General features: G+C 45.6%; 1 protein-coding gene across 1 annotated transcript in view; it reads right to left on the bottom strand.

Moving 5' to 3' along the window:
- Positions 1–15,675, bottom strand: part of LPP (LIM domain containing preferred translocation partner in lipoma) — a 389,426-nt gene that overhangs the window by 173,603 nt on the left and 200,148 nt on the right. The window contains exon 6 of the mRNA XM_024202387.1: positions 11,129–11,251. Within this exon, the coding sequence (XP_024058155.1) occupies positions 11,129–11,251 (123 nt within the window). The remainder of the gene's footprint in view (positions 1–11,128; positions 11,252–15,675) is intronic.

Raw genomic sequence — 15,675 nt, 5'->3', positions numbered from 1 at the left:
GGCGTAATTTAGCTTTACTCCTTGGGGGGAGAGGGCTAGGGGACTTAAAGTGCAAATGGAAGAGACATATTAAGCTATCTATGCATTCTTTGGCTCAAGTGCCTTCTCCTCTGCAGCTCCCATCATCCAGGCCACCTTTCTGCAAGCCCTACGCACCAAATGTCCACCTCATTTCGGATTCTGCCTGAACATGTTTTTTCTTTCTTGCCTACGTATAGTCATACATCTCCCTTTTCTCTTATTATCTAGTTCAATTCAGCAATTATAGTATTTACAGTAACTGTAAAGTGTTTTATAATATGACCCGTAGGAAAGATGCTATGCCAAACTAAACTGTGATCCATATACCCACACGCATGGGGGATTTCATACACAAAACCACACACACGTAATGTGAACTCACACTCAAGTATGTGTAACATATAATGGCAGCGTGCTCACTAAAATTTTCTTGCCACTAGTTAGGGATCACCACATTACAACATTGGCAAAGCCATGAGTAAGTTATGTGAGTCGTGCCAATTATGTGCCACTAAAATCTTTTGAGAAAAGAAATTAACCTTCATTTTAGCTTATTTGTTGCAAAACCTTGTTGAGGGGTCCTGAAATCATAGCTTGCTCTGCTCCTAATCACAGCCCTGTGAGATCCACCAACCCTAAAATACTGTGCAAATAATTCAATTCATGCATAAACAGAACAGGAAAGGCACAGAGAAAAGTGAGTGGAATGATCTACAATAGGGGAATGCCTATCAAATTGAAAAGTAAGACCTACAAGGCAGTAATTAGGCCTGCACTTTTGTATGGCTCCAAGTGCTGGGCACTGAGGAAGAGATAGGAACAGATCTTGAACAGAGTAGAAATGAAAATGTTAAGATGGACGCTTGGAGTTATAAGGATGGACCATGTTCAGAACGAACAAATCAGGGGAAGTGTGAAGGTGGCACCAATTGTATAAAAGCAGAGGGGATCCAGGCTTAGATAGATGGACATGTAAAAAGAAGATCAAAAGAATATACAGAAAACAGGGTGTTAAACTTAGAAGTGGAAGGTAAGAGAAGGGCTGGAAGACCCAAAACTAGATGGATGGATGTCATATAAAAGGATCCGATTAGCTGTGGAGTCTCTGAGGAACTGCTTCAAGACAGACTGGAATGGAGAAGCCCGACTCGAAGAGAGCCGACTCCATGGAGGTGAGACTACACCTAGAAGAAGGCTTCAGTTAATGCATATTCTCTGCCGTTTCTCACACTGCTCTCTTTAAATGGAAAGGGTTAATTTAGAAAGTGGCTGCTCTTTGTTCTTGGGGCCTCCTGGAAATGTTCTGACCCTCTGAACCAAATCGCTTCAGCCCTCCACTTTGGACATTAGCCTCTGATGTGAAATCGTGTTAAATGTTTGTGGAGAACCTAAATATAGTTAGGTACAATATGTGCAATATCTCCCTGGCTGGCGATCCAGTGCTGTCCTCAGAGAATCCCCACAGTTCATTGCGGCCATGTTGATGATCGTTTCCAAAGCTATGAGAAGATGATCCTGAGGTTACTGATATCCCTCATAAAATACAAAGCTGTCATATAGCCTTCTCTTATAGCAAGGTGTCAATAACACCAAATCTTCTTTTCCCGCCATTGATGATCATGTCACTAACTGGCCATTATGCATGTGTATTATTGCCCTCTGCTGGATGGATTCAGAACTGCTCTCCTGTGTCTCAAAGACCCTGTATTGCTAGGAGAGCCTCCCCATTAGCTACAGTGTTAGTGTTTTTGGAACAGGGAATTAAAAATGTATCCTCCCTGTCACCATGAAGCTCTGAATGGTGGTTGGTGTGCCAGATTTGTGACGACCATGATATTTCTCCATGGCGAAGGATTTCTAATGACAGCAATGTGCTAATTAATCTGCTGCTTGGAAATCACTCCAAGTTGAGAGAAACATATCCTGGTATCTTCTGAAGCTTCTCCATTTCCCAGCCCAAATATAAACTCTAGCTCAACCACAAGTTATGGGTTGGATTCAGGAATCATAGAATATCAAGGTTGGAAGGGACCTCAAGAGGTCATCTAGTCCAACCCCCTGCTCAAAACAGGACCAATCCCAGACAGATTTTTGCCCCAGATCCCTAAATGGCCCCCTTAAGGATTGAACTCACAAGCCTGGGTTTAGCAGGCCAATGCTCAAACCACTGAGCTATCCCTTCCCCCCACCTCATTGGGTGATGGTCTCTGGCATGTATTCTGCAAAAGGGGTGGGCAGATTAGATTATTTTAGTAACACCTGCCAGCTGTATATGCCTTCCTACATACCTACAATGTTCTCTGGTTCAGTGTCCTAAGACACACTCCTAGGTGAAACTTTGATAGAGTGGTCTGGAAACCAGAGACTGTCTGAGACTGAAATAAAACTACGTCTCAGACTGCAAACAGTGACCGAGCTATTTCAACAACAGTTTCAAAATCTCATCTTCTGGGCAGAGTCATTTCTCCCACAGATTTCAAAGAAAAGACATTGATACTTGCTGGACCAAAGCATTATTGATTTCATGTAGAAATGACAGGGAATTGGAGTGCTGGCTTTTAGCTGTGAAGTCGGTTTGCTTGGATAGAATATTTTCCCCCTTTCAAGGTCTGTCTCCTCCACTTAGAAGTTTGCTCCCTATTGAAACACAATATGGTAATAATACATGCTAACTTAAGCTTGTAGGCTATGTCACTGAGCCTGTTTTATGGAACAAAAGGTGACAACGCTAGGCTGTGAAAATCAGAACGACTTCCAAGCCAAATTATATATATCCTCTCGTTCAATTTTGCTGCAATACAAAGTCTGAGTGAAGGAAACAACTTCCTCTCTCTCTAGTACAATGAAACGTCTAGCAGACCGGAATAATTTACAGTTATTAGAAGAGCTACAGTGAGGATCCATCGATTCATAAGTTTCCTGCGTCATTTTTTTAAGTCTATTAGTCTATGCAGCTTTAATAGACAGAAAGACACAAGGCAGCTCAGCTCTGCAGTCATATCTCAATAGGTTGTAGGCAGGCAAGCAAAAGGCAATCAATGACCAAAAAAAAAAAATTCAGACAACCCCTTAAAACTGTCCACAGTTGCATTCGCCTCATACTTTAACTGTTAACTGTTTTGGACTGGGAACCTCATGTAACAATTCTGATATGCGCTCAGGCTATAAATGTATCATGTATATTTATGCAAGAGATAGCAAGGTCTGGTGGAAGAACTGCACAGCTGGCTGATTGGCTCTTATTCTCTTTTATTGCTCTGATTCCATCTCTTCTGCACTCCCTTCACCTCAGCTGAAACCAGGTCCGCTCCCCCATCTATCAAGTGAGGGGGCAGGGGAGGGGTTTACGGTAGATGAAGATACTGTCGGGGAGGACAGTGAGAGGACAGACAGTCCAGTCTGGAATGTGTGAGATGGGGGTGCAGTTTCCTGATCTACCACAGGTCCCAGGTTTTTTCCGGGTGTCTTTAGCCAAAATCTCTCCTCCTCCTCCTCTCATGCAATGCGTGGTGGGAGGAAATATAAGCATAGAGTTAACAGACTGGGACTCTGGAGAGCTGGTTTCAGTTCCAATGGCGACTGATTCACTGTGTGAACTTGGGCAAATTACATAATTTCTGTGCCCAGTTTCCCCACGTGCAAAACTGGAACATTACTCCCCTACCTCACAGGGATGTCGGGAGGGTAAATTTATTAATGTATGTGAGACACTCAGATGCAACAGCCCCTAAAAGGAAATAAAATAGTGGGTTGTGCACTGGCTATCTGCTGCCCTCCACCCCAGAGGTGGCTGCATTTTGATGGCATTGTGCGTACATCGTTTATGAAGCCCTATGAGCACCTTCAGGGTGAGAGAGATTTCAGTGTTATTAATGAAATGGCATATCACGAAAACCTATGCTGGAATAATGAGTGACTCATTTCCTAAGGGGCTCATGAAGAGTACACTGGTGCCACTGAAAAATAAAAGCTATGAAACAAAATTTGACAATATACGGGATACCTTGAGCTGCTTAAAAAGGTAAGGGACATGCTCTTAAACCATTCACAACAAAATAATAATGAATGCAGAAGCTAAAAAAATAATAATTTATGAGGTACCATTTACTTTTTATCACAGCTCCCAAAGTCAATATTTATCCTTATCCACATACAAAATTTGAGATGACAGCATAGATTATAAAACACAATATATTATACACTCGGCTTCATCTGAATCTGTAACCAAACACGTACGCAAAAATGAAGCGGATATGAGGCATGAAATGCTATTTCACAAGCAGGGGGGAAAGGGGGTTTGTGAACCTGATTTTGCATTTGAAAAAAAATAATAGATGGGATAGAGGTACTTTATTGTCACATTGGCAACAGTACAACAGGAGGGAATAATCCTACGTAAAGGTCACTCTTATCTGGTTCATCTGTGACAATCTGATAATCTGGGATCTGGGGAAAAAATTTAAAAAATCTTAACAGACATGCTCTTATCAAAAGGATTAACTTCTAATACATACCAACAGATGCGGCAGCTTCAAGCATCTGCTAATCAGAACAGCGTCAGTTAGCTAGCTGGCTCTGGCTGGAGTTCATGAGCAAAGGAAGACTTTCTCTCCTCTAGAGATAGGCCATGATCCAAATATACACATGGCTGAAAGTACTGTCTGAAAATTCAGACATACACCCAAGGTACCTGTGAACATACCTGCCCCATGCATAATAATCTGCAGACGTGTCTCGGTGTGCAGGGAAAACGTAGATGCTGGAATGAGAACTATGGCAACAGCAAAGCCCCTGGAGAGTGTTAACTCTGGGACACATATCAAAGCACCTGCCAAACAAGCAGTTCAAGTGATTGATGCAATTCTGCATTTGGAGATAGGAATTTCAGGACTGCCTGAATTTCCCGCAAATAGCTCCCAGGGCATTAGAGGCAAGGCAACATCCCTGCTAAAAATTTTAAGAGATTCTCTTTTTCTTCTGGGAACTCATGTTCAGCAAATGGCCCTCATATCTTTTTCAGAGTCACTGCTTCCCAGGACAGAGTCCCCCCATCTTGTAAGTAGGGCCTACGTTCTTTGTTCCTAGATGTGTACATTCATTTGTGTTAAATGTGTATTGTTTATATAGAGAAAATTGATAAGGGAAGCAAAGGGACAAGGAAAAATCTACGGTCAGCAGAGTTAAGGATAATGAGGAGTTTTAAAAATATATTAGTAACAAAGAGAATCCTGACAATGGTACTGGTCCATTACTAAATGGAAGTGGTAGAATTATCAATAATAATGTAGAAAAGGCAGAAGTGTTCAATAAATATTTCTGTTCCCTATTTGGGGAAAAACACAGAAGATATTGTCTCATCACATGTGATGACAGGCTTTTCATTCAACTAGTATCTCTGGAGAATGTTAAACAGAAGCTACAAAAGTCAGACAATTTTAATTCAGCAGGTTCAGATAACTTACATCCAAGAGCTGTATCATTAATGTTGATTGTCAACAAGTCTTGCGGGGGAGTTCCAGCAGACTGGAAGAATGCTAATGTTTTGCCAATTTAAAAAAAAAGGGTAAATGGGATGTCTTAGGTAATTATAGGCCTGTAGGCCTGACATTCATCCCGAGCAATATAACGCAGCAGCTGATTCAGAACTCGACTAATAAAGAGAGTAATGTAATTAATGCAAATCAACATGGGTTTATGGAAAATAGATCCTGTCAAACTAACCTGATATCTTTTTTTTTTATGAGATTGTGTTAATATAATATACTCAGACTTCTGTAAGGTTTGTGTCTTGGTACCTCATGACATTTTGATTAAAAAACTAGAACAAATATAAATTAACACAGCACACATTAAATGGATTAAAAACTGGCTAACTGATAGGTTGCAAAATGTCATTGTAAACGGGGACTTGTGATCAAGCAGGTGTGTTTCCAGTGGGATCCCACAGGTATCAGTTCTTTGCACTATCTTATTTTACATTTTTATCAATGACCTGGAAGAAAACAAAATCATCCCTAATAAATTTTGCCACAAATGACATAAAAATTGGGGTGGTCAGTAACGAAGAGGACAGATCAGTGATACAGTGCAATCTGGATCACTTAGTAAACTGGGCGCAAGCAAACGATATGCATTTTAATAGGCTACATGTAAATGTATACATCTAGGAACGAAGGGTGTAGCCATATGTACAGGATGTCCTAGCCATACAGTCTATCCTGGGAAGCAGTGACGCTGACAAAGATTTGGGGGCAGCAGTGGATAAGCCGAATGTGAGCTTCCAGTGTGTTGCTGAGGCCAAAAGAGCTAATGGGAGAAATAAACAGGGGAAACTGAAGTAGGAGTAAAGATTTCTCTATTTGAACTGGTGCGACTGCTGCTGGAACCCTGTGTCCAGTTCTGGAACACACAATTCAAGAGGGATGTTGCTATATCTGGGAGGATTCAGAGAAGAGCAACAAGAATGACTAAGGATTAGAAAGCATGTCTTACAGCGATAGACTCAAAGAGTTCAATCTATTTAGCTTAACTAAGGGAAGGGTTTGGGCTGACTTGATTGCAATCTATAGGTATTTATGGGGGAAATATTCAACAATGAGCTCTTCAATCTAGCAGAGAAAGGTATCACGGGTATAAGTTGAAGCTACACAAATTCAGACTGGAAATAAGATGCGAATTTTTGACAGCAAGAGAGTCATTAACCATTAAAACAATTCACAAAGGGTCCCGGTGAACTCTCCATCACCGGTAATTTTTAAATCAAGATTGGAATTTTTCTAAAAGTTACGCTCTAGGAATTACTGTGGGTGAAAAGTGCGGCCTGTGTTATACTGGAGGTCAGACGGGTCCCTTCTCGTCTTGAAATCTATTAATCTACGCTTGCACCCAGTTTACCAAGCAATCCAGATCGCTCTAAATCAGCGGCTTGTCCTCTTCATTATTTACCACTCCACCAATTTTAGTGTCCTCTGCTAACTTTGTTTTCTTCCGGGTTATTGATACAAATGTTAAATACCGTAGTGCAAAGAACTGGCCCCTGCAGGACCCCACTGGAAACACACCCACTTGACATCGATTTCCATTTCACAATTATATTTCAACACCTATCTGTTAGCCAATTTTTACAGCCTTTCATGCGTGCATGTTAATTTTATATCGTTCTAGGTGTTTTAATCAAAATGTTGTGCGGTACCAAGTCAAACACCTTACAGATTTGCATGTAAGGGTGTCTCCCACGGGTGCTTTTTGAACGGGAATTCCATGCGACAGGAGATTAACCTTTGTTACATAGTTAGGGCCAGATTCTGCCGCCATTACTCACAATGTCCCTCTGAAATCAGAAACTTGCACAGAAGACCGAGGGCTTGTCTACACAGGTAGTCATGCCGGTATAAGGTAGGGTGTGAATTTAAACTATGATTGTTATACCAGTATAACCTCCATTGTGGATGCTCTTATTCCAGTATAAAAGGGCCTTTTTCCAGTTGAGGTTATGCTTCTTTGGAAGCGGTTTAACCTAAGATGAAAAAAAACCACTCTTATACCTGAATGGGTGCCCCCCCACTGCAGCGTTATGTAGTCCAACTATAGTGGTTTAATTATACCAGTATAACTGGACCCATGTAGACACCCCTAATTCCCTTTTCCTAGCTCCTTCTATTATCCTGGCACATTTGAGATGGTAAGTGAAGGCTTGAGCCTTCGTTGCTTTACTGATGAGCTGCCTCAGAGTTAGCAGCCTGGGCTATTATCCTACTATAGGCTATCAAGTGAGTCACTCGTTTTTTTTATACTTACTGCAGATCAAATAAAGACAAACATCAAAGGCTTGCATTATGTTTCCGCCCTTGGAGGATTTACTCATGTACCTTTTGATTACAGCAGATGACACATTCAACTCCAGCATTTTCTTTTTCTTGCAGCTGTTGTTAATAGTTGGCGTAATTGTATTTTTCACAGGACACAATTACATTAACTAATAAATACTGAAAAGTGTAACGTAAAATGAACAAAAGAAGGGTCGCTCCGTATCAAAGCTGAAACGCTGCTTCTAACCCACCCTGTTTGTGCCTAGCTGTAGTAGCAAACACACTACGCAAGATCACCCCGGCATTCCTAGACTTGAAGAGCCCGTTTTCACTGCACAGTTAGTCTAGGTGATTGGCACCCAGGTCTAAAAACCCAGGTGAGCCTACCCTCTGGGCGAGCATCCCCCCAGAAGAGCTCTACCTGGGGTCGTGTGTCCTCATTGTTTCTGCACTCACCTGTGTGTGTCTGAGGGCATGGCCCATGGTTCCTTGTGCTGATACATTCTAGGATTCCTTCCCAATCATTTGCGTCAATTGCAAAAAGAACTTATCTGTCCTTTGGGGGAATTGTGGGAAGCCACTGGAGGACTATCAGCACTTGAGTGATTTTGCATATGTCTTTGCCACAAAAGTGGGCAGGCTCCAGCTCGAGTTAAAGTGGAGCTCAGGCACCAACTCACCACCGCCAGGCCAGTAAAAGCCCGGGTTAACGGTGCAGTGAAGACACACTCCAAGAGACAAATCTACAGAGCCACTCACCTTAATCACAGGCAGAAAATTGTGCACTAGTTGCACATGAAAAATGCGAGTTTATACACACTACCAATGAGATACAGGATCTCAGGGCTGCCGACTTTATAAACTGGAATAAGTTACATGGCTTCCATTGCAACTAGGGCTGTGTATTCGAATGCTACAGAACCCCAAATAAACCTGTATAGGGTGGCATCTGAATTTGGGATTTCTACCACCAGGACCTATTTAAAATATGGGAACAAAATAATGCAAGATCATAGTCTTTTCACACTATTTCAGAGTCTAGAGGAAGGATACACTGGGACAAGAGTAAACCTCTTACATTGTTTCAACCCCAGAAAGTGTTTCCCAACCCTCCTCCTCTCCCCCCCCCAAAAACCCTAATAAAAAACAAAAGAAATACAAACTATTTGATACAGAATACTAGAGCATGAACACAACTCCAGTTACAAAAGGCAGCGTTGTAACTTTCCATCACTCATCTTAAGAAACTCTTGACATTAGAAAAAGGACCAAAACCATGATTACGTCATGATGTCTACAGTTTAGGTAGAGTACCTTGAATTAGATTGTTTGCAAGGAACTAAAGCAGCGGTTCTCAAACTTTCGTACTGGTGACCCCTTTCACATAGCAAGCCTCTGAGTGCAACCCCCCCATATAAATTAAAAACACTTCTTAATATATTTAACACCATTATCAATGCTGGCAGCAAAGTGGGGTTTGGGGTAGAGGCTGACAGCTCGTGACCCCCCCATGTAGTAACCTCACAACGCCATGCAGGGTCCCGACCCCCAGTTTGAAAACCCCTGAACTAAAGGATGGGCAGTAAACACATACGAGCGCTGTCTCCATGCAGCTACAATGAAAATGAGACACGGGTCTCATGAGGTCGTCTCAGGATCCAAACCAACCAAAAAAGCCAGGACACCCATAATTCTGCAAACAGACCCTAAGGGCGGGATTTTAAAGAGCACTTAACGTTGGTCTCGCTCCGCTCCCAGTAAGTTAGTGTTAACGCTCTCATTGACTCCAGCACAGTTAGGCCAGCACTGAGCACTTTTGTAACTTCCACCCGTATGGTAGAATTACTTTAGCTCTGAAAGACCCTGTCTGCACTGGCGGCGGCGCACGGGGTGCGTGCAGCGCCATGTGGCAGTGAAAGGCTCCGGCAGGGGAAGGAAGCGGGCGAAGGCTACAGCGGCGGGGAGGCAGCAGGACACTAAACCGCTATACACAGTAGTGTAGACATGGGAGGCACTCCTTGGGTGTGTCGAGAGCCGTGTAAGTTACATGCCCCGGCGTTCAGGCATGGGCAATCCACTCACGTAAGCGGTGCCTCACCTCTATGCTGCTACCTACACCGGCGTTAGCTGGGTGTGCGCAGTGTCTACTCAATACGCCTCTGTAAGGATAGACCTAACTCTACCAGGTCGTTAACGGCAATGGGTAAGGAGGCAGAGCCCCTACCCTAAAATGATTGCAACGGAATACAGACCAATACCTCGCACAGTGCAACCATTTGCATCAGCTAATTCTGATTCTTCTTACTTTTGTGGGGTTAATCAGAGTCACTGTCGCTTAAACATGGGGGGAGGGATAGCTCAGTGGTTTGAGCATTGGCCTGCTAAACCCAGGGTTGTGAGTTCAATTTTTGAGGGGGCCACTTAGGGATCTGGGGCAAAATCAGTACCTGGTCCTGCTCGTGAAGGCAGGGGGCTGGACTCGATGACCTTTCAGGGTCCCTTCCAGCTCTATGAGATACGTATATCTCCATATACACATATATTGTATACACAGAGTTGTAGAAACACGTCTATACATAATACATGATGGCAACGGTAAGTAGAGAGAGTAAAAGAGATGTCCAACTGGATGGCTATTGGGTTTGGGATGTCTTTGGATGCCACATCAACAATCCCCTTGAAATGCCATTACTGTGTCATTTTTCAGGTGCTAAAAAATCGTGTGACATGCACAGATCTGCTTCCTAGGTGTCCCCAGAATCATAGGGACACAAATCAGCCCTGCAGCCCAGATCTAGACAGGGAGGAGGAAGCCGGGTTCCATTCTGTGTTATTGCTTTATCAACCACACTGACAGCTGTGCTATGATCCAAGCATGAAGATCATAGATTTGCCGTTGATTAGACAACCAAGCGAAAAGAACACAGCTTGATATTCAGACAGCAGGGCCAGGCTGCCAGGAGTGACAGATAAAACGTGCGTTTGAGCATGTTTTTAATTCGGCAGCTATTGTTGAAAGAAAGTCGTGGGACGCAGGATGCCATTTTTATGGTGGCACCTCTGGCCAGCTCCACTCGGACACGTAAACACGCCTGCTCAATTGCACTGTAGGGCCTGAAGAGGTCCCCCTTCCAGAGCCGCTGCTCCTGTTGTCCCTTTGGCAGGTACATCTGGATGCTATAAAGACACAAACTGGCTTGCGTACGCCCAGTGAATACATACTGGTTTGCAAGTTGAATCCAAAAGTCCCGAATTCTCACTCAAAGTTTACACAGTTAAAAAGGGGCTCAAACACTAACCTGTTGAGTCCGTGGCTTGTATGGGGAGCTGCTTTCCAAGTCAGCCAGGATGCTGGTCAAGGAGTCGATTTCTGCATCTAAACTGGATCGTCTTTCTTCAAGCGTCTTCTCACCAGGATTTACCTAGCCGAGTAAGGAACAAGATTTCAAACTCTTTCGATGGCTCAATCCGGCATGCAGTTTCTGATTTTCATCACATGGAGATACTCTCACACCCTGGCAACAAATCCAGGGCCCCAGGTGACGCACAGATAAACATGCTGACATATTGTAGCTGGCTACCGTAATCAGACTGGGGATAGGAAAGAGGGAGCGGACGACGGGGAGGGGGAACAACTGAGTTGCAAAAGGATTGAGTCTGATTTTTAATCTGTCATTTGCATTTTCCTCTATGGTTTCTGGAAGGTTCATTTAAGGATTATGAAATTATCTTAGATCAATTTGGAGGGTGCTGCATAAATGAGTAGGCAGCTATACTTTAGCAGCAGGCCTGGTGCGATGGTTTGAGCATGGGCATTCAAAAGAGCATCTGGGAATGTCTTTGCAAGGGAATCGTGTCCCCCACCCCTGGAATGGCTGTCATTTAACAGCACCGAACAACACAAAAGCAATGGGTAAGGTCAAGATGGAAGGAAGAACATGGTATCCAATTGATACCACAAAGGGAATTTGGAGGAGACAGAATGCCATTGCCCAATTGGGAAGCTGGACAGGACAATGGTGTTAACAATCCTGCATTGAGGCCCATGGGATCTATAATGACCACGAGAGATCAGGATCCCTCTTTTACATCTCACCTGGAAAATGCCACCTCCTATAGCACAGCGGCTTCTGGCGGGCCAGAAGGCGGAGGGTGGCGTGGGTGTGGTTGTGTTGAGAAACACGGGACAAATTTGCCTCATTATAACTTTTAATAGGAGGTAAAATGATTTCCCTTCTAATGCTCTTTGTCATGCCTTGGCCACAGTGTTTTATGATGCCTAACCTTTGCCTAAGGTCCTTAGAAAGAACATGTTCGAACAGCATGGAAATGCTGCCGGTCTTTAGGAACAGTCTAAATGAGGTCGAGTAGTTAGCGAGCACAGGACTGGGAGCCAGCGGCGTTGGTACTCTACTTCCATCCCGCCCACTCACTGGGTGACCCTTCACCTTCATCCACCCAGCTGGAAAAGTGGTGAAAAAGCAGGCTCTGCCCCTGATCTGACCAAGCCGAAGTACTAGACAATGCATGCAAGCCGACCCGGCCTGATAAATTATTCCACGCCTGTTTGTGAGCGTTTCTGCAGATTCCACAGGCCCCTGATCTCGGTCGGCCTGAAGGGAGAACAGCAGCGAGCCTTACTAGCCTGACTTGTTTGTCAGCGAGTGAATTCTTGGTGCACGGCTCCCAGCAGCTGTGACATAAATCCGTCCCCAGCCCTGCCGATCCCTGCTCTGCTCGGACGGAAACTGATTTTCATTTGCTAATCCTAGCACCCACCACGAGTCCGTATCAGGACCCAAGATGCACTCGCTCTAGAGCCTTCAGCCCAGAGGAGAAGCCGGGCTGGAAGCTTGGCTCTCAGTGCACAGTAGCAGTTCCCGGTAGGGAGAGATGGGCAGAGGGCACCAGGCGAATCTGGTGGGCCATGAGGCATGACCATGTGCACTGATTCCCGCACAGTCCACCTCGCCACTGAGCCCAGGGCATCTGCTCCCAGCAGGATTCGTAAGTCGCAAGGAAGGAGCAAGAGCAATATTTACTGTGCGTCTTGTAGGTGTAAAAGGCCCAGTCCTACAAACTGGTTCATACAGAGCAGCCCAGATCACCAGGGTTCCCAGTCTTTGGTTGTTTCAAGCCCCTCTCTCGCTTGCCCCTGCCCCTCACCCAACACAGATGCAACTCAACTCCTTTATTTTTCCTCTCCATCTTCTGTCTCTCGCCCTTTTTTCTCTCCTTCTCCTCTATTTTGTGCTTTCCTCTTCTCTCCATTCCCCACTCGCTGCTGGCGCTTAGAGCACAAGCTGCCACGCTTGGCCCTGGAGAGCCGAGGTGCAACAGCTTTCGACCGCCTGCTGCCAGAGCAGCTTGGGCTGGTGGCTGGGTTCCAGAGCCTCAAGTCCTGGGGTGGGCGACCCATCGCCACGGCCGGCTACACTGCAGGAGCAGGGAGAAGATGGGCGTGGCTCTCAAAGTCCTGCCTGCCGCCACCGGAATACATCTGCAAGGGAGGGTAGCTTTGGAGTCATGGGGTGAACTCCTGTCCCCATTGAAGTCAACGGCCAAACCTCCATCAACTTCAACAGGGTCAGGATCTCACCCATTCTGTTCTCCCCACCCACACGGCACCTGCCCGTCCACGCAGGGATAAAATGACAAAGGAAGTGGCAGGAGCCTAAGTCCTGCCTGAGCATCTTGATGAGCGTTCCAATAAACTCAAACCCCGAGCTGTGCCTAAGGAAGGCTACATAGGATATAGCTCTGATTTGGGAAATTACATGAGCGAAGGCTACCCTAACCCACACGTGCAAGAGGGCAGAGTCAAGGTTACGCACGCTCAGCCGTGCGCCCTTGCCATCCTCTTAACCCAGCTTCTTGTGTGGAATTGTTCAGCGTGCATCAGAATGACTCCTTCAGGACACTCGTTGCTTTCTCAATTCGAGAGCAGCCCAGAAATCGTCTCCCAGACATGCAGCGGTATTGGCTCGCCCTGCACTAATGACAACCCTGTACCTGCTGCATCATCTCCTAAGTCATTTTAGCAGGGAAAAGTCACTCACACGCCTTTCCTGGCCGATCTCCATTCAGAAGCGGCCAAAACACTTCAGACAGCTATTCCCGTGCAGCGCACCCCACAAGGGCACCGCACAGTGATTTCCCTGAGCAGACAACTGGGAGCAAAACAAAATAAGGAAATGGAGCCTACCCTAAAGCACACACAACTGACCCAGAACAATGCTCTGTGTCCCATACGCAATAGTATCCGCCGTGTCCTGGATACACTAGGACAGTTCTGGATGCATCATTTGTTTCCACGAGTTACTGATGACCTTATAACCCACAAGTGGCCGAGCAGAGCTGGGCCGCGATTGAGATAGGAAAGGGCATCGCTAACGAGTGGAAACAAACGAGGTAACCCAGAGCTGCTTGTGCAACACTGGTTTCGCTTTGCGCCTGCAATGTCGGAGCACTGTGACAGGTCAATGTCGTCTCCATCTGCAGCAGCCGGGTCCCGCCAGTGAGGGGACAGTGAGGAGCAGTGTGTGAAAAGGAAGGGTCCTTAGCTGTAATGCCACCGCGCTGGGGGAGAGAGAGCAGAGGGGCTCTGAGGGGGAGACAGCAGGAGATGCACACTGTGGGGTCAGGCAGGAGGAGGGTACAGAAGCCAGGCAGCTGGGCAGTACTCGGACCAGCCAGGCGCTTTGGGGGTGGCTATGCAATCTCACGTAAGTGGCACCACATCCAGCTCTTCCACCTGCTCCCACCAGCTCACATCCTGCCCCACGTCTCTGCAAAGCTCTGCAGTCTCCGGTAAACCACACACATGGACTGGGATGGTAGGAGCAGGAAATGAAGCTAGCTGCCAGGCTGGCAAGTTGGCATTAGGTTTAGACAGAACCACAGCTAAAGAAGTGAGACTAGGGATCATACAGAGGAGGGATATTTCATATATAATCGTGGTCCAGTTGGTAGGGAACTGAGCTAGGAGTCCAGAGACCTGAAGACTACTCCCAGCTCCGCCACTGACCTGCTATGTGACCTTGGTCAAGTCACTTCCCCTTTCTGTGACTCTCTTTCCCCTCCCACCAATCATCTGCCTTGTCTGTTTAGACTGTCAGCTCCTTGGTGCAGGGACTGTCTCTCGTAACAGGGTTCAAAAAAGAACTAGATAAATTCATGGAGGATAGGTCCACCAATGGCTATTAGCCAGGATGGTGTCCCTAGCCTCTGTTTGCCAGAGGCTGGGAATGGGCGACAGGGGATGGATCACTTGATGATTACCTGTTCTGTTAATTCCCTCTGGGGCACCTGGCATTGGCCACTGTCGGAAGACAGGATACTGGGCTAGATGGACCTTTGGTCTGACCCAGTAGGGCCATTCTTATGTTTGTATTGTATGTCTGTACAGCGCTTTGCACGCCTGCTCTTGGCTGGCCTCTGTAGGTGCTACTTCAATACATACAGTATATACACACACAACATATAGATCAGTTTCTGCAGTCTGTCCCTCCAAAACGGCTCTGCCAATCCCATGCATTTCAATGGGGTTGAAACCTGTGTCCCTAGTTTGCTCCCCCAATCTCTCTGTTTTTGGTTTTCAAATGGGAGTGGGCTTGTGTGTGTGTGGCACAGAGCCCCCGTGCGGCCAAAGTCCCACATGTCCAAAGCACCGTGTGCCTCGCATGTATACAACACTTCCCCAGGTATGCCCCCTAGTCACCACAATTACCTCCTATTTAACTCTGGGGGAAATGCCAACTGGCTGACTTTTTAACACCTATTGTACCTACAAGGAGCGAGCGCAACAGATTTTCACCAGTGATTCAGACTCGACGCAGCCCAGTTT

Source organism: Terrapene carolina, unplaced genomic scaffold (assembly GCF_002925995.2).
Source record: "Terrapene carolina triunguis isolate 2854851 unplaced genomic scaffold, T_m_triunguis-2.0 Scaffold88, whole genome shotgun sequence".
In the NCBI taxonomy this organism is placed as follows: Eukaryota; Metazoa; Chordata; order Testudines; family Emydidae; genus Terrapene; species Terrapene triunguis.
The sequence above is the reverse complement of the archived record's forward strand: the minus strand, read 5'-3'. Positions and strand labels throughout refer to the sequence as shown.